The sequence below is a fragment of the Podarcis muralis genome, chromosome 14, assembly GCF_964188315.1.
Source record: "Podarcis muralis chromosome 14, rPodMur119.hap1.1, whole genome shotgun sequence".
Taxonomy (NCBI): Eukaryota; Metazoa; Chordata; class Lepidosauria; order Squamata; family Lacertidae; genus Podarcis; species Podarcis muralis.
Window position 1 is genome coordinate 42,577,725 of NC_135668.1, and position 19,060 is coordinate 42,596,784.

The 19,060-nt window shown below is 45.4% G+C and overlaps 1 protein-coding gene across 1 annotated transcript; it reads right to left on the bottom strand.

Moving 5' to 3' along the window:
- Positions 1-296: 296 nt before the first annotated feature.
- CRYM (crystallin mu) lies at positions 297-17,296 on the bottom strand. The gene is made up of 8 exons (XM_028706482.2): positions 17,028-17,296; positions 13,630-13,780; positions 12,933-12,995; positions 11,989-12,090; positions 9,945-10,128; positions 4,578-4,699; positions 3,798-3,882; positions 297-1,227 (listed from the first exon to the last, which is right to left on the bottom strand). Exons 1-8 carry the CDS (start codon positions 17,204-17,206, stop codon positions 1,163-1,165), a joined length of 951 nt encoding a protein of 316 aa, XP_028562315.2. The 5' UTR covers positions 17,207-17,296; the 3' UTR covers positions 297-1,162.
- Positions 17,297-19,060: the final 1,764 nt, after the last annotated feature.

Consider the following 19,060-nt stretch of genomic DNA (forward strand, 5'->3'; position numbering starts at 1 on the left):
ATGGTCCTCTCTCCTCTCAAAGCCATATGTGCCAGAGGTCATCCTTGCAACCTGTGGCAGTGAATGCCACATATAAATTAACTGTTCTGCAAAGAAGGGCTTTTTGTTTGTCCTGAATATCCTGCCAATTAGTTTAATTGGATGACCCTGGGGTCTAGTATTCTGAGGGGAGGGGGACCTCTCTCTATCCACTTCTTAAACACCATGAATTATCTTGAAAACCATGGCATGCACACCCTCTCCACTTCTTGTGAAAACACCAAATGCTGATACGTTTGGAATAAATCTGATCAAAATGCAAATAACCATTTTATCTTGTAGCAAAATTCAGTAGATACCCATTACCAGAGATTTTCAACCCACACAGACTCACTTCAATTAAAAAAGAAAATAAAGTGTAAGAGGGGAAAGTCAGTACGTATTAAAGCAATACAAAATGTAGTGTTCTGTTACTCTATTTTTTAAGCAAATAGCGCTCAAAAGGATTTGACCCACATCACGATTATGATTTTTTGCAATCCTCCTTGATCCACTCAGTGTCAACAAAAGGCAGGGAAGGCAGGAGAGAATTGCAAATTCCAGTTATTATTTTACAACTGCGGCAAGCTTAATCATAGATGAGCCTCTTGAACTATTTCTCATCCTTGAGAAGATATGAAATTAAGCTGCCAAATGGGACTCGAAAATGTGGTTGGAGCCTATTATTATTATTGATAATAATTTTCAGCCTAATGCTTTGCAGCAAGAAATTATGTAACCTTCTAAAGATTTTTTTTTTGGGGGGGGGGTGAAACCTGTGCCTGTTTACCTCATAGTGAGCACAAAACAGAATTGAATAGTGTAAATCAAAACCAAAGTGGACAGAAAAACATACTGGTTATGCATGTCACAAAAGTTTGGTTTATTCTATTCTTCTATTTTAACTACTTTGTCCTCAACAGAAATACTATAAAAAAATAAAAAGTTATATTGCAATCCTATGCATATTGACTCAAAAGAAAGCACCCCCAAATTCAATGAGATTTTCTCCCATTGTAAGTGGGCATAAGTTATCATTTTTATTTTTTAAAAAACAGCTCCTGCTAAAAGTGGGAATGCAACCCTAAATGCTACTTCATTCTCAATATTGTTTTGGTGCTTAGATTATTGGAAGATCTTCATTTTAGCTGCCAGCCGACCAGGAATCAAATATCATTTTCGCCGGGACTGTGTCTTCAATCGCCATTCCTAAAATAAACAGCAATTGACATCACAGTCAACAAGGATGAGGGGAACCCCACAGTATTTTCTGGAGGAAAAGACTGATCAGATCATATACAAGAATTTTAAAATCTGCCACTTCTACTGCATTCTAAAATACCCCAAAGAGTCTGCATATTAAGCAAATTTGCACATAAATTGGTCCATCTGATACAGGTGTGGGGAACCATTAATCCTCCAGATGTTGAACTCCGACCATGCTTGCTGGGGCTGATGGGAGTTGTAGTTTAGCAACAGCTGGAAGACCCAAGGCTCTAATACTATCTACACCAACCTTCTCCAGTATGCTGCCCTAGTGCCACTTCCACCAGTGCCACCACGCATTTGAAGCACATAACTTCTCCCAAATAATCCTGGGAACTGTAGTTTGTTAAGAGGGCTAGGAACTGTAGCTCCCAGCGTTCTTTGGAGGAAGCTGTGTGCTTTAAATCAGGGTTTCCCAAACTTGGGTCTCCAGCTGTTTTGGGGGAGGAAGGGGACTGACCACTGATCCTGCTAGCTAGGGAGGGTGGGAGTTGTAGTCCAACAACAGCTGGAGAACCAAGTTTGGGAAACCCTGCTTTAAGTGTACAGTGTGTAAAGGTAAAGGTAAAGGGACCCCTGACCATTAGGTCCAGTTGTGGCTGACTCTGGGGTTGCGGCGCTCATCTAGCTTTATTGGCTAAGGGAGCCGGCGTTTGTCCTCAGACAGCATCCGGGTCATGTGGCCAGCATGACTAAGCCGCTTCTGGCGAACAAGAGCAGCACATGGAAACGCCGTTTACCTTCCCGCTGGAGCTGTACCAAATTTATCTACTTGCACTTGACATGCTTTCGAACTGCTTGGTAGGCAGGAGCTGGGACCGAACAACGGGAGCTCACCCCGTTGCGGGAATTCGAACCGCCAACCTTCTGATTGGCAAGTCCTAGTTTCTGTGGTTTAACCCACAGTGCCACCCGCGTCCCTTGTGTAAGCAGCCTCAATTACAGTGTGTAAGCAGCCTCAATTACTCCAGAGTGGCAAAAAAGATGACAAGACCCCAATGACCCTCACCTAATTAATTGGCCTGCTGACCAACAATTGCAACCAACCCATGTCCCATTTTCAGGAAGTTGCCCTCCATGGAGCAAGAATAAAGGCAGCATGGCCCTGCCCACTGATCAAAGGGTTGCCAGCTCCACACCCTACAGGCACAAAGTCCATCTAGACTGCCAGCTGTACTCAGGGAAGAAAGGCACACGCACAACTATTATTTAGCACCGAGGCTGTTCCAGAAGTACTTTCATTCATTTAAGAACTCACTTTGAAGGGAACTACTTCCTCTGAGTCACAGCTCTAAAGCTGGTCCTGCAGAGTTCCAAAAGACAACAGAAAGGGGACAGCTCAGTTGGTAGAGCACAAGTCTCTTAATCTCAGGGTAGTGGGTTTGAGCCCCACATTGGACGAAACGTTCCTGCATTGCAGGGGGTTGGAATAGATCAGGGTTTCCCTAACTTGGGTCTCCAGCTGTTTGTGGACTACAATTCCCATCATCCCTGTCCACCGGTCCTGCTAGCTAGGGACGATGGGAGTTGTAGTCCCAAAACAGCTGAAAACCCAACTTTGGGAAACCCTGGACTAGATGATCCTTGTGGTCCCTTCCAATTGTTATTATTCAAGTTGTGCCTGGTGCCGATTGGCTGATGCCCCCCTTGATGTCACAAAAAACCTCCCACCCAGTTCCTGGAAAGGTTTTGCACTTCTATATTTTTTTTTAATGAGGCAAAGGAATGGATAAATGCTTAATGTGACAGCTTGCCCGGAAGACAGGGCTATCGGCTACTAGGCATGATGGTCTTGTTCTCCCTTCACTGTTGGAGACTGTATGCTTCTGTTGCTGGGAATTGCAAATGGGGAGAAGAAGAAGAAGAAGTAGAGTTTGGATTTGATATCCCGCTTTATCACTACCCGAAGGAGTCTCAAAGCGGCTAACATTCTCCTTTCCCTCTCTCCCCCACAACAAACACTCTGTGAGGTGAGTGGGGCTGAGAGACTTCAGAGAAGTGTGACTGGCCCGAGGTCACCCAGCAGCTGCATGTGGAGGAGCGGAGATGCGAACCCGGTTCCCCAGATTACGAGACTACCGCTCTTAACCACTATACCACACTGGCTCTCATGAGTGCTGTGTCACTCATGCCCTGCTCTAGGGCTTCCCAGAGGCATCTGGTTGGCCTCTGTGAGAACAGGATGCTGGACTCGATGGTCTATTGGCCTGATCCAGCAGGACTCTTGTTAAGTTCTTAAGTCTTTGCAGGGGGGGGGGGATAGTTATGATCAGAGTTCAAGTAGTGTACAAAGACGAACAATACATTCATTCATCTTCGCTTCCCTGTTGATGCTAATGGCTTCTGTCTTGTGTCTTCGAGGAGGGAAAGAGCCATGTCTGCCTTTGTTAAATGGGGGGAATCCGTTGTCAGTTTAAAGATAATCGCCAGCATTCTCACGCAAGGGGGGGGGGGATAAATAATAAAGCGTTGTCTTGCACTCTTATTCAAGCACAGCAGGGGACCATTCTTACCCAGGGACTTGAACACAGTGGTTTCCTCACGCAAAGCTGGTTTTGTTCCCAGCACCACCTCACCCAGCTCTGCAAAAATCTCTGCCTGCAAAACAAACACAGACCTTTTGTCATCTTCCGGTGCCACCTTTTTCTGAGGTTCACACTTTGAAAGCATGGCTTTCAAAGCCAAAACAGCACCACAAGTGGAAGGTATAGAAAGACTTTGGGGAACCTGAGATTTTGCAGGAAATCCTGTGGGGTGGGGGAAGAGCTTTGGGTTCTCCCCACGCTGAGCTCTGGCCCTGCCTTTAAACACAGTTACAAGTTCCTAAGGGTTCTTAAGATTTCAGTCCCCACAGAACACCAAGTGCACCAGCACTTGGCACCCTCAGGCAGCTAGCAGAGACTGAGGGTCAAGACATCTGCCCTGAATGGCTCAGTCTGTGTAAACCACCATTTTAACTTCCCCACAATCCCCCCTGGTGTAGAGTCACTCCTGGGGATTGTGGGAGATTAAAATGGCAGCTCCAGTGGAAGTAACAATGCTACACAGGGGGATTGTGGGAAATTTAATTTGATGGAACGGTGAGGTAAACCTGTGGCCAGCACCCCACAAAATATAAGAGTCCTTCAGAGGGTCCTTTGCCAAAATTTCCCCTCAAACTTGGGGTCATCCCCACAGAAATCTCCAAAAGTACTTGTGGCTACCTTGGGCAAAGGTGTCAGGAACTTCACTCAAAGTTTATTGGTAGAAGAAGGAGACACACAACTCTCCACCCCCTCCTCCTCCTTGCTTACCCCTGATAAAATGACATCTCCCGATTCACGGATAGCAGCCTCTCTCGAATCGACGTACAATACAGAGTTCCTCATCGCATCGTCGTCCAGCTCCCGCCAGTCAGGCCTGCTTGCTCCAACGGCTAAAAGTCAGGATCAAACAAACTGGAGATTTATCTCCCAAGATGAAAAGGGTTAATACAATCACCCCAACCTCATGGGTACAATTTGTTCACAATTGACAATTGCCTTTGAATTACTCTAGCAGAGCAGGAGCGATATTAATGCTTAACAGGCAAAGGGTGCTGAAGGACTCCAGGCTGAACCATGGGCTTCATTCATGCTCTTGTATCATTTACAGTAGCCACATCTACACCATATACGGAAAGCAGTATCATACCACTTTAAACAGAGATGCCTTCCCCCAAAGAACCCTGGGTGCTATAGTTTATTAAAAGTGGTTAGGAGATCCCTGTTCTCCTCACAGACCTACAATTCTCTCTTTTTTCCATTTCACATTTACCGTATTTTTTTGCTCTGTAAGACTCACTTTTTCCCTCCTAAAAAGTAAGGGGAAATGTGTGTGCGTCTTATGGAGCGAATGCAGGCTGCGCAGCTATCCCAGAAGCCAGAACAGCAAGAGGGATTGCTGCTTTCACTGTGTAGCAATCCCTCTTGCTGTTCTGGCTTCTGAGATTCAGAATATTTTTTTTTCTTGTTTTCCTCCTCTAAAAACTAGGTGCGTCTTGTGGTCTGGTGCGTCTTAAAGAGCAAAAAATACAGTACAGTGGTGCCCCGCAAGACGAAATTAATTCGTTCCGCAAGTTTTGTCATCTAGCGAATTTTTCGTCTTGCGAATTATTATTTAGACAAAGGAAACAAAGTCGCGAGACGTTTTCGTCTTGCGAAGCAAGCCCATAGGGAAATTCATCTTGCGAGGCAACTCGAAAACGGAAAAACCTTTCGTCTAGCGAGTTTTTTGTCTTGCGAGGCATTCGTCTTGCAAGATACCACTGTATTTTATTTTGCAACACAAACACACATAACATTGAAAAAGAAAACTTAAAAAGAAAATACAAAAACCAATATGAAAAAGTAATGAACATGTAACCATATTTCAGTTCTTTTCTTCTAGCTGACTTCCTTCATCCTCAACGCAGGTCTGCTTTTATATTTAGTAAACTGTTTCCTTTGCACTTCATCCCCCCCCCTTTTCTTTCTTTTTTAAGCTTTTATACCATAATTTGTTTTGCAAAACTTAATCAAAACAAGTCCAGGTATTAATTTGAGGGCACTGCTTTTTAAGATAATCTCTGTATTTTCCCCATTCTTTTTTAAAAATTTGTTTAGACTGACCCCTAATTGCATCTGTCATTCTAACCAACTCAATGTAGTCAAATAATTTTTCTTGCCATTCTTTTTTTGTTGGTGCTGTCTCATTTCCCCAATTTTTTTGCAATTAGGGTTCCCACTGCCATTGTTGCATAAAGGAATTATTTTCTTGTTTTCTGAATCTAGTATACCCAATAAAAAAAGCTTCTTCCTTTTATCTTTTTCTTTTTACAAAAGTTTGTTTAAATATTTTATTTAACTCTTCATATACCATATGACAGAAGCCCTTAATTTTGTCACAGGTTCACCTACAATTCTCAATGAAACCTATGAACCCAGACTGGCCCCACCTCCGAGACCATTTCCCACATAAAATCCTGCCCGCGAAGATGGAAGCAGTTTGCTCAGACTGGCTCCATTCATCCTAAACTGGGATAGCTCAGCTGGTAAAGCCTGAGACTCTTAATCTCAGAGTCATGGTCAAAAGTTTCCTGCATTGCAGAGGGTTGGACTTGAGGAGCCTTATGATCTCTTCCAACTGAGAGACAACAGGACTGCTTAAGGTGCCCCGACTACAAAATTGTAGAAATCGAGAGAGATATAGCTGCACCAGCAGCATATCTCTTTTGTCTTGTATCCAAAAATGCAAGAAGGGCTTTTACACTTGTCAGAAGCTTCGCTCTGCCCTTGCCAGTCTTGGAAGGATTCTTTAAAAAATTCCCATATGACTAGAGAATTTGTGCCTGTCCATTGGGGGATATAGGAAGTCCTGAACACATTTTTTTTTTTTTTACGATGAGGCACGTAGAAAAACCACTGACCCCCTGCTGATGAGGCTTACTGACCTCCCGGTAAAGCAAAAATTTGATCTTCTCCTGTTAGGCAAAGACCACAAGACGACCCGGATTGTCGCCAGATTCTGCACACAGATCTGTAGGCGCAGACCACCCTCTGATTCAATCTAGTTTGTTAAGAAAATTCCCAAACCCAGACCCACGGGTGACTTTGGGTCATTTCTTTAAGGCAGTCTATTTTAAAGTTTTTATGTGTTTATTTGCCTATCGCACTTTTAAACTTAAAATCTATTGTTGCATATTGTTTTCAATGTTTGTTTTCCTATTGGGATTGTAGTTCCATTTGTGTTTCTCAAGCTGGTCTCTGAGGGTAATAAATTTCATGTTCACCTGGTCTCTTCCAACTCTATAATTCTATGATCCCCAGCTCCAGCCACTTCAAGTTCACCCAAGAGCAGAAGTGGCAAGCATACCAAAATGGAGGCAGGGGTTATTTGGTAGCACAAGATCTCCCAGCCCCAAGTCTTCTCCTCACAATGAGGAAGCCAGACTCCTCACGTGCAATCCCTGACCCACAGATTTTGAGCCATATGCCGTGTGGAGGGGGACACTTCTGCAGTAAGAATACCCCTAGCATTTAGATCCCTCCCATTCAGCTAGTGAGGCTTGCAGGACGCCTTACAAAGACATAGCTCTAAAGCAGCCTTTCTCAACCTGTGGGTCCCTAGATGTTGTTGAACTACAACTCCCATCACCCCTAGCTAGCAAGGCCAGAGCTCAGGGATGATGGGAGTTGTAGTCCAACAACATCTGGGGACCCACAGGTTGAGAACCGCTGCAAGGGAAACGGGGAAAGGGGGGAGGGGGAGGAAAAAGCAAATTCACACGTTCTTCTGCTTAACAGTTCTTCAACACAGCTGATGCCACTGGCTATTTTGCCCTCAGTAAAGAGCATGTAACTGTTTTACATATGTTTGCGAACTGCTTCAGGGTTTCTTGTTGCAAATGAGTCATAAATGAAATTGACCAAAATTAATTCCAATGAAAAGAGCTCCCGTCAGCTCACAGCAAAAATAAAAAATAAAATAAATAAAGAGCTATCCTTCCCCAGAAGCACTCTTTCCCCTCAGATAAGATCCTGCCATACAGTTCTTCCTTCAGACAACTGGCATGATGTTAGTCGGAATCCGCACGAAAGGCAATAGAATCCTATACTACTGGATCAGGGCAGGCTTAGCTATTTGGCAAAGTGTTTTGTTTTTGTTTAATGTTAAACCATCATCTGGTTGAAAGCCCTTACACATGTGACAATATTTGATTGAATCACTTGAAATTTTCGGAGAGATTTTGCTGCAGGGCTGTTGTTGTTTTTTGTTTTCATCCAAAACCTATAATTAAGGAGAATGAGCCACCATCAGCCTCCTTTTAAGAGGATATTAAAAATGCGACAGAAAGCGGCCATACAAACAGAGAAAGACTCACATATTTTTCTGAAAACCTGCTCAAGCATTAGGAATGAGTTCCTAATGTGTGGTGACGCAAGGAGAGGCAGCCCTTTGTTTATGTGTTGCGGTGGTGAACGAGGACACCAATTGTCCCCTGACCCTTTGTGGTGTGCCTCTACACAATATGAAGAATCCATCACACAAAGCATTGATTATGAAGGGGTGGGTGGAAATCGGTCAGACAGTGATGACATCTCGAATTGCACCTCCCATTCGCTTCCATGAATCCCTTTCTATGTCCTTTGCAGACAATGCAGGGCAGAAGTGGAGTGGGCGATGTGATGCAACTAGATTCTACTCAGAGAAGAAATTAATGCACACGATTAACTGAGGTTCATTAATCTCAATGGGTCTAATGTAAAGAAGGGAGAACCTGGGAGGTCACTTCAGGAAGTAAAATGAGAATAAACCAGAGTTCAAAGAAATTTTCCAAGAAAGAACCGGCGGGTTCTTCATCTGCTGTGAAGGTATTCATCAGTGAACAGAGCCAAACTCCGAAAAGAGATGTGATCGGTCCCCACTCAGAGAACTCACAATGGAAGGAGGAGCCAACTCCTAGAAGCCAAGGCCCCCCCCCAATAATATACTTGAGGGGGCTGCCCCTCAGAGTTAATGTCATTGCTGTTCAAATGGGATGGGCACGCTGTGTCTTGTGATTGATAGGGCAGGGGGGTGTGGTTCTTACCTAGGCCCCCTCAATATTATATTCAAATTGATGTGCCTATCATTAAATTCTGTACTGAGTAATTAGTGAATGTGGAATACAGGTGAGCCTCAGGAATGTTTTCATGTTTTCTACATTGTGTAGAAGCGAATCCTATTGATTTTAACAGACTGCAGTACAATATTAGTGTGCCTCGCATCAATATTGTAAACAGATTAGCACCCCCTCTTTAAAACCAGTTAATCTGGATCAGCTAATCCTTTGCAAGATGCTTTAGCTAAAGCTCATTAAAGCAAGGTGCTTTTCTTTTTTCCTTTTCCAACTAAGCCTATTTCTGGGAGCAGTGCTAACACTTTTGTTGAATGTTGACGGCCAATCTTGCACCACACCTAGATCCTTCTGCTCAAGGTTAGGACAACAGTCTCACTACTCCACTTATGCGACTGCTTCCGACTGTTTCTTGGGAAGAAAGGCTTGTTGTCACCGCCAACCAGCTGATAAGAGCATATGTAGCTAAGAGTCTGGTGGATCCAGGTTGATGGCCCATCTAGTCCAGCCTCCTGGTCTCACGGTGGCCAATCAGATGCCTGAGGGAAAGTCCCCAAGCAGGACCTGAAGCCACAGCTCTCTCCCCTTCCTGTGGTTGCCAGCAAATGGTATGCAAAAGCATTGCTACTTCTGACCATGGAGGCAGAGTACAGCCATCATGGCCAACAGCCATCAATTTCCCCCTCCTGCATCATGGTGACATCAGGAGACGGACAAGTGAGTGGCTTTGCCCAGCTGAGATGTTGGCCAGGGAGGGGGAATCTAGGATCCTGACCCCTTGCTTTAAATCCTTCAGTAAAAGAGAGTCCATCACTTCCAAAGGAACCTGCTTCTGTGTTGAACAGCCCAAATGATTTGGAAGATCTTCCTAACGTTTAGCCCCAAAACCCTCCCTTATCACTTTAAGGAGCTGTTTGGGAACACCAGAAAACAGGTCCCATCCCCCCTAGTATTTGGACCACATCACGCTCCCTGTTTCCAACAAAGTCAACCACCCCTTTAAGTATCCAGAGAGGGAGAAATCCATACACAAAGCATACATTACCGTTGATATGGGCCCCGGGCTTCACCCATTCTCCGTGCAAAATTGGCTTTGTTGCCATTGTGACTGTTACGATCACATCCGCCCCGGCGACAGCCTCCTGAGCAGAAGAACAGACTTGGACCGGCCCATGAACCGAGCGAGCGAACTTCTCTGCCTTCTCCTTGGTCCGATTCCAGATCTTCACCTACAAGGGAAACGGAGCAGCTGGTCTTTGACTCTCTCGGAGACTACATAAAATCTTGGCCTCAAGGAAGTCCTACAATGTGAGTGGGGAACCTGTGGACACTTTTCCAGGAGAGTGCAAACACAAGAAAATGCATAAAATTAATTTGCCAGTCCCTAATGCATTCCTCAGCCACGCTTGGCCCCATGCAATGGCAGTGAGGTCCAGGAATTCGGGACCAGGCAAAAGAAGCAGCAACATGCAATCAGAAGATGGACAGTGGCTTCAGGTGTTATAAAAGGGTATTTTATATCCCTAGGATCATAGAATCATAGAACTGGAAGGAAACTGGAAGGTAACCCAAGGGTCATCTAGTCCAATCCCTTGCAATGCAGGAATCATCCCTGACTGATGGCTATCCAACCCGTTTGAAAACCGCCAATGAAGGAGAGTCCACCACCTTCCCAGGTACAGTCTTACCTTGGTTGACGAACGCCTTGGGAGTCGAACATTTAGGCTCCCGAATGCCGCAAATCCGGAAGTGAGTGTTCCGGTTTGCGAATGTTCTTTTGGAACCCAAACATCTGGCGTGGCTTCCACGGCTTCTGATTGGCTGCAGGAGTTTCCTGCAGGCAATCGGAAGCTGCACCTTGGTTTCCAAACGTTTTGGAAGTTGAATGGACTTCCGGAACGGATTCCGTTCGGCTTCCAAGGTACGACTGTAGTCCTTTCCACTATCGAACAGCTCTTACTGTCAGAGAGTTTTCCCTAATATTTACCGTAGTTAGAATCTCCTTTCTTGTCATTTGAATCCATTGGTTCAGATCCTAACCTCTGGAGCAGCGGAAAACAAGCTTGCTCCATCTTCCATGTACCAGCCCTTGAGATGTTTGAATATGGCTCTCATATGTCCACTCAGACTTCAAATCAGCCAGTCCTAGCCTTCTTAGAGGTCCATTTTTTTTGCTCCAAGAGGTGGGTGGTCTCTTGCCTCCACAGCTAAATTTTATTATTGCCTCTGCAGCTGAATGGTATTCTTGTAATTGCTATAATCTCAAGTGGGCCTGGCTAGCCAAGGAGATAAGCAGGAGTCAACAATCTGTGCACACACTCTAAGGTAGCCAGGCCAGAATGTCTACAAAGTAATCCCAACCTTTCCTTACTCTCTCCTCCCTTGTAGCACCAGACCAGGGCTTGCCACCCCCACCAGGCACTAATCTGGCACAGGATCCCTGATCCAATCAAAAACAACAGAGTTCATTTCTGGAACGGAAAACAAATCCCCAGGCTACATCTTCAGCAGCTTTGAAAAACATGGAAATCATGGAAGTCAATTTGCTGGCAACGATTTATTTTTTGATCCCTGTAATGCTGATGCTGACTTTGTTCTCTATCTGATTTTCTCCACAGGATGAGGAGAAGTGAAAGAAGAAAATAGTAATTAACTCTGTAAGAGTTGAAAGAGAAACTTATACAATATTGTAGTATACCTAAGAACCCTTGATGATTGGTTCAATTTTATCAATGCTGCAGCCTCTGCTAAAATGTCTTATTCTTTCTTTGCAAAACTGGGGGCGGGAGGAACAAATCCCTGAGAGGCTGAGATGCCCTCAGAGATATCTTCTTCCTTAACTCTATGCCATGATTTACACTTGGCTCCAGCTGGTGAATTTTGGGCGTCCTAAGAAACAAAGCAGACCCCACAACCTTGAAGTATGCCCACCCCTGATTAAGAGGTTAAGGGGAGAGGGACCTTAAGGTGCCTGACAAACCAACAGGTACTCTGTGCTTGCTAGAAATGCCTAAAGCAGAGGCTATTGCTGAGTGGTAAATTTGTTAAAAAAATAAATAAAAATCAGTTGGTTTAATTGAACTTCCTACCTCCTTAAACGAGAACATCTCTGTGAAAATCTCATAGTGGCTGTAGGCTTGAACACCAGCTCCTAGGATACACAGCACTTCAGAATCCACCGGCATTAAGTACTGAAAATATATCCAACAGGGGAAGGTAAACAACTTGTTCATATGGCACCTTTCATATTAACAACTTTTGCCAACCCTAAAGTCCATGGCCTTCTATCAGGGGTGGGGAACACCCAGCCTGCAGGTCAATCCTGGCCTGCTGGGTGGGGGTTGTTTCCAATTTGGCCCACCATGCCATTTTCCAGGGCCGTCTTTACCCAGGGGTGCAAGGGGTGCGAGACACCCGGATGCTGAATTCTGGGGGGTGCCAGGCGCCCGCTGCTGAACCCACCTAAGCTCTTAACTATCTACCCATTATGAAATAATAAATAATTTTGATCAAGCTAGTAAAGCAAAATACATATATACCTAGGTATTATCGAAATGCGTACCTACTGTTTCACTAAAGGACTTTCGACTTTGTGCGCTCATTTATCAAAGATGTGCCGTGGCGGCAGCGGCGCTTGTCATTCACAACAGCAGCGCTTGTCAGACTCAACAATGGCTCTTGACATTAACTCTTGAAATCAACTCTTACATAAAAATATTATGTTAGGTGCCTAAACAATACTTGTTTAGTGTGGTGTATTGTATTGTATATAAATGTACTGTATAAGTGTGTTGTAAATAAATGAGCAAATAAAAAAGTTTGTTTCTTTCTCCTCCCTTCTTTTATAAACAAGAAATAAGTCGTAAGCGTGGTGTCTGATATAAGCATAATAAAAGTTAATTTGGGGGCTAAACTAAATTTGGGGGCAGTGGGCAGATCTTTGCACCCCAGCAGCACATATGCTAAAGACAGGGCTGCCGTATTCTCCAAACCACAGTCCCTTTCTTCGTCCCACTTAATAAAAAGCACCTACCTTGGTGGCTATCGCAGAAACAGCCGCTGTCCGTTTGGCTGTTATGACGCTACCATCCATGACCTTTCCAAAGGAGAACATCAAACAGAACGAAAAGAAAAACGGCAAGATGGAAGTTAAATACAAAATGCTTTTCCTCAGGCGGACAAGGCCCATCCATCCAACACCTTAAAGTTGTATCATGCCACTTTAAACAGTCATGGCTTCCTCCCAAAGGATCCTGGGAAGTGTGGCTTGTTAAGATGAGAGGCATTAGGAGATCCCTGATCCCTGCAGAGAGCTACAATTCCCAGATTGGATTGACAAACGATCCCTCCTCCAAGGGAATACCCCTCACACATTGATAGAGGTGGGGGCCATGCTCTTCTCCATCCTACATGTGACAGGCAGTGGTGACTAGGGCCCTTTGGGGCTGATTGGGAGGGAGGCAAGGAGTCCAACAGTAGGTGGCACCAGAGATAAAGACAGGCAGAGCCTGTCTATCCCCTAGTTTTGTCCTTATGTCCTACCTGATAAGTTCTGCAAGCACAACTCTGAGATTAGGGAGGAGGAGGAGTAGAAAGCTGACAGCTGGGGCCGCCTCCTGGACTGAATGCAAGGAAAAAGGCAGGCAGGAGGTCAGGTGGCTGAGGGCAGCCTGAGGTTGATGGGGCTAAAGCGGTTCAAATTATGCTCACTGTTGCCTTGGGAGACTTACAGCTCTGAGAGTGCCGTTGCTCGGCTCAAACAGGAGCACTGTTGCTTGATGGGAAGGAACTGCAGGATCCGCCACGTGCTCATAAAAGGTCACCAGCTTGGTTGTCAAAGCGTCATCTTTCTCGCTGTAGGCAGGCATGATTCCTAAAAAGCTTACAAGCAGAAGACGGAGGCGGCGCGATGATCATTCAAGTGTGGTCTCTTCCCTCAGCAACTAAGCTAGCAAGTTAATCTAAAACTTTAAAGAAAGTGTAATGAATAACTTAAGCCACCAGGGTTGGAAGAAAGTTCGAGGGCTCTTTCATAAGTGCTGGCCAGTGTGGCCATCTGCTTTTAGTGGCACCCATCCGGGAGGAGTCCTAGGAAACTTATTTTCATGGTGCCAGCAGCTCCAGGGGCTAACAGTTTTCCCCTGCCAATGCCTTCATTGACACACACTGCCAAGCCAATACCTGGCACAGGGAGGACCAGAGATTTCCTACCCCTGTTTTATAGGCAGCCCAAGGCAGGTGTCAGCGAAAGACCTTGGGGATTATTTCTATGTTCATTTCTTTACTGAATTTTTACCCTGCCTTGTCGCGAATTCTCTGCGGCGCTTTAGCAGAAACGCTCAGAGTTCCAGATTCTTCAGTGCAGTGCAGTATATTTATGGTGAGCAAAAATATACAAATATATACCATAATCTATAGGTTATAATACACGAGCAGTTCATACAGTCAAACAGAGTACCTGGCTGCACCTTAAGGCAAATAGGAAGACCTTTCTATCTCTCTCTCTCTGGCCACACTCTTCTACACCACCCCCTTACTGCTGGACAGGTTTCCCTTTTAAACCGATGGCAGCCAATCAACTGACAGCACTTCCATAGAAAGTATTGTAGGCTCATCGCATCAAGCTAGCAAACTCAGGCCTGCAGACTTACTATCTCACACAGCATTCTGTGAATTCCTCCCAAAGAAACCCAGGGTGGCAAACCTCAAGCAAATCGCCACAGATGCAAGCGTTCAGGAACTTGTTTTCTCTTTCCCCCCACAAAAGAAGTCTTCTAAAATTGCGGGCTAAGCTTTTGCAACAATTTGTTTAAGGTTCAGCAAAGCAGGTTGGTAGGTCTGCTGTGGGTGTGTGAACACACAAACATACACACAAAGTTGCCACAATAAATCTGTTCTCATGTTCTAGCAGACCACAAGGCTCCTGACGTCATTATCAACAGCTCGCAATTTGGTTAGCTCATTTTTATGTGCAAAGTGCTTGGGTGACTGAATTCTACTTGGAAAGAACAACAGTTTGGAACTGTACAGAGCCAATCAAACCAGAAACCTGTGTGCCATCAGCACAGTGAGCATTGATGACAGCAGCATCTGGGCACAACAAAGATTTTGGGGACACCCTAAAGACTCAGAGTGCAACCATAACACCCTGATTAATGTCAAAAGCACAGGCAGTCAAGAAGCTGGCACGGAGAGCCCCAAAAATGGGCATTATGGGGTGTGCGGCAGAACTGGGTCAACCACAGATCTGCAGGATCCTAAGCCAATCAGTTTCCCAGAAAAGGGCTCAATTACACCACCTTGAAAGATTACCAAAAAAAATGCTCCTACATCTTCCAACTTGGCCAGCAGGCTGCGGATGCTTCCTAGGCTGGCTTCATTAATTACGAACCTTGAAATTTTGGGTCCCCTCCATACGGGTGCCAAAGTTTTGCAGCCGCTTTGTAGCGCAAACCCTGCGTTTTGTAGCGTGCCACGTCCCCAACTGAGTAATTGATACATCAAGCTGCGGTTCGAAGTTAACACCCAGAAATCCAACGTTGTCCAATTCACTCCAAACTGGTGCCAAAGTTTTATAGCTGTGTTGTAGGGTTTTGTCGTTTTGGGGCTTGCAGTTAATGAAGCTTCCCAGGTCCCCTTCCAAGAATTCTCTGCCCATCTACAATCCTATGCCCACTTTCCTAGGAGTAAGCCCCATTGAACTCAACAGGGCTTACTTCAGAGAGAACACAGAGGCATAGAATTGTAGAGTTGGAACATATCCAAAGGGTCATCTAGTCCCCAATGCTGGAATCACATGTGCAGGCATGCACTCAAATGTGTGTTCATGGACTCTAGGGTCCAAAAGGGAACAAAATGGGGAAAGTACAGCCTTTGATGACTGTAGGTAAAAAATTTCTAAAAAGCAAAAGTGACCCTTTGCAATGGGTGCAAGACAGACAGCACAATTCTATGCATGTTCATTCACAAAACTGGATGCGGGCGTTAGTCGTGCTTAGAGCTTGAACTTAAAATTAGTAACTGCTGAGAGCACACCTCAGCACTGCTCACTCCCTTTCTTCCCTGTGCAGCGAAAACAGCAATTGCTTTTATTATGTACACATTATGAAATTCAGCAAAATAAAACCCAACAATTATATGACTATGCTTGAAACTGGTTTGTACACGCCCAACTGGATTCCTTATTTTGTTGTATTTAGTTTACTGAACATTAACCTGTGCCAATTTTAAATATATATGGTTTAAAACTTGTAAATTGTGTGTGTGTAAGAATAGTTATTTCTTCTTCGTTGTTTGTCTTTTTTAATTGCTAAGTTGCCCCATCGATGTCAACACATCTACTCAAAGCATGACTAACACCACAATTTTTAACCATGTCTACTCAAGGTCCATGGGGTCACAAAGAGTCCGACACAACTAAACGACTAAACAACAACAACAACAACAACTCAAAAGGAAGCTTTATTGAATGCATAGGGAGCTCATTCCCAGGTAAAGTGGGTTTAGGATAGCAGACTATGTCTGGATCCAATTTATAACCAGATCCCATGGATTTACTCCCAGGGAAGCCCACAGAGTGCGGCGGGCACAGAAAGATCCCAGTTTCTCCAGGTTAATTTCGTCAGCTTACATCCGTAGGAAACGTCAACCAGCTTTAGTCGTGCTGGGAGCTGACCCGCGGCTGAAATTCTTGGAACGAATTCCACCGGGTCTCCTCTTATGTAAGCCTTAGTTGGATTGCATTCAACTAACTTGTACTCAGAGCGGACCAGTTAATAAGCGTGAATAAGTGGGGTCCATTAGATCCAATGGGTCTACTCAGAGTAGCAGTAACTTGAATCCACGAGTGCTAGCTCCCGCGACCGGGGATACCCTGGGTCGTGGGTGCCAGGCACGCTGTACCGAAATATGTGGGTGCCCGGCCCCTTCGTGGGGAATTTTGTGGGTGCTGGGGCACCCAGAGTCCCAAAGAATTAGTCCCTATGCTTGAATCAAACTCATTATATTTATTGCATGTCATGGCGGGCGGGGGGACATCCCTACAAACCGACCCCCCCCCCCAAAAAAACCCCACATGACCTGGGGATATACCTAGCAGGAGATCCCCATCCCGATCCCGGATCCTCACCCGCTGTACTTCTGGATCGGCACCACGGTGCGCACCGGCTGCACGACGCCTCCCTCGGCGCCGCTGGAGAAGTTGGCCAGGGCCGTGGCCAGGGCGGGGATGAGCCGGCTGGCGGCGGGGAAATGTTTCTCCACTTCTCCGGCCGCCAGGAAAACGGGAGGCGGCACGGCGTGGCTCATGGTGGGGACTGCGGAGAGCAGAGGCGGCGGCGGCGCCCGGTGCCCCTCGACTGAGAGTCGCCCGCTGCCAGGCGCCCGCCCCGTCTCGCCGCCCGAGAGGCGGCGGCGCCCAGCACCCCCTGGCGGACGAGACGCCTGCTGCTCCCGACGGAGCTGGTCCGGGACCTCTGAGCAGGGAACCCCCAGGAAGGTCCTCGGAGGGTTGCCGGCTTCGATCTGGCAAAATACAGGACCGGTTGGGGGAAGCGGCTCCCCCCCCCCCCACACACACACCCTGTGCTGAAGTGACTTGAAACTGCAATCTGTTGGAACCTAACGGGGTGGCCCTCTGGAATTTGTCTCTCTCTCTCTCACACACACACACACACACACAAATACCTGAATTTGTAAATCTGTCTGCCCTTGGCTACCCAGAGCCCTGGGCATAGCCAAGGGGGGCAGAGAGGGGCAGCTGCAACCCATTAAATCAATAAAATTCAATAAAAAATACATAGCAAACTGAGGTTCGCCCCCCCCCAACAAAAATCCTGGCTAGACCCATGCCCAGAGCTTATGCATGACTTCCATTGTTGGAAGTCGCCCAGAGTGGCTGGGGAAGCCCAGCCAAATGGGCGGGGTACAAATAAATTATTATTATTATTATTATTATTATTATTATTATTATTATTATTATTATTTCACACACCCTTTTGAACACATGTATTTGGAGAGGAGACAGACAAACAAACAAACAGACAGAGAAGATTTGAAATAAAGGACAAAATTGTATCATTACAGGACATAGCATTTTACATTGCAATGCAGGACAAACCTGTATTATACAAGACAGGTGGCAACCCTGCTAAGGGATGGATCTACTGTGAAACAAATGAATCTTAAGCTTCAGGGCCCCTAATCCTTTGGGGCCCAGAAGCGACTTTAGTCCACATTGCTTAAGCTTTTTGGGTCTACTAGACCCAACTGGAGTCACACGACTCAAATTGATTATTATTTTTATTGTATCTATTTCAAAAGTCCCAAAGTTTGAGAGTCAGCAGCACAGGTGTTGTAAAGGTGTGGTGATCTGTCAAGGAACAACCCCACTGAATAAGGCAACAGTGGTGACCAAGACCTTGTTGTCAGTTGTGAAGGCTAGTCGTGCCTATTGATTTCGATGGGTTGCCCATAACTAACTTTTACTTATAGTTGACCTGTTGATATTAATAGAGCTAAGTTAAACATGTCTTGATTTCAATGGGTCTACTTTGAGTAGGTCCAACAGTGCATACAACCCTAAGGCTTTCTTTATTAGGCATTCCAGGCTGTGAATCTCCCTTCCCAGATGGGTTCCCTTGACTCTTGCACTCTTAAACTAAAGGCAGATCCTAAAACCTTTTGACTCTGCCAGACTTAAACTGTGGATTAACGTCCCGCCTCCCTGTTTTTATGCTCAGCTGTTTAGTCCATGCTTTGGATCCTGTTGTGCAAATCAGAAGTTTGGTCATTCCAACTGGGTTTGTGTGTTTTTCTGTCGTTTTGCTTTACTGTACTTCATGAACTTAAGAAAAGCAGGGAATGTATTGTGATGAAGATAAAAATGAAAAAAATAATAAAAACTATTTAAGAAAAGAAAAGCAGGGAATGAATTTTGAAATATACCGGTAAACTGTGTGCAAGAGTGTGCATGAGAAAGAGTGAATCTTCTGTTGACGGGTGACTTGTAGATCATCCTGGGTTTCTTCAGAGCCACTGTCTTATGGTACTCTCAGCCCTTCCAGGACAAGTGCTCTTACCAAGCTTCCCCCCCTCCAAAGAATCCTGGGAACTTTACGTACTGGTCGGCGGTTCAAATCCCCACGATGGAGTTTTTTAGTT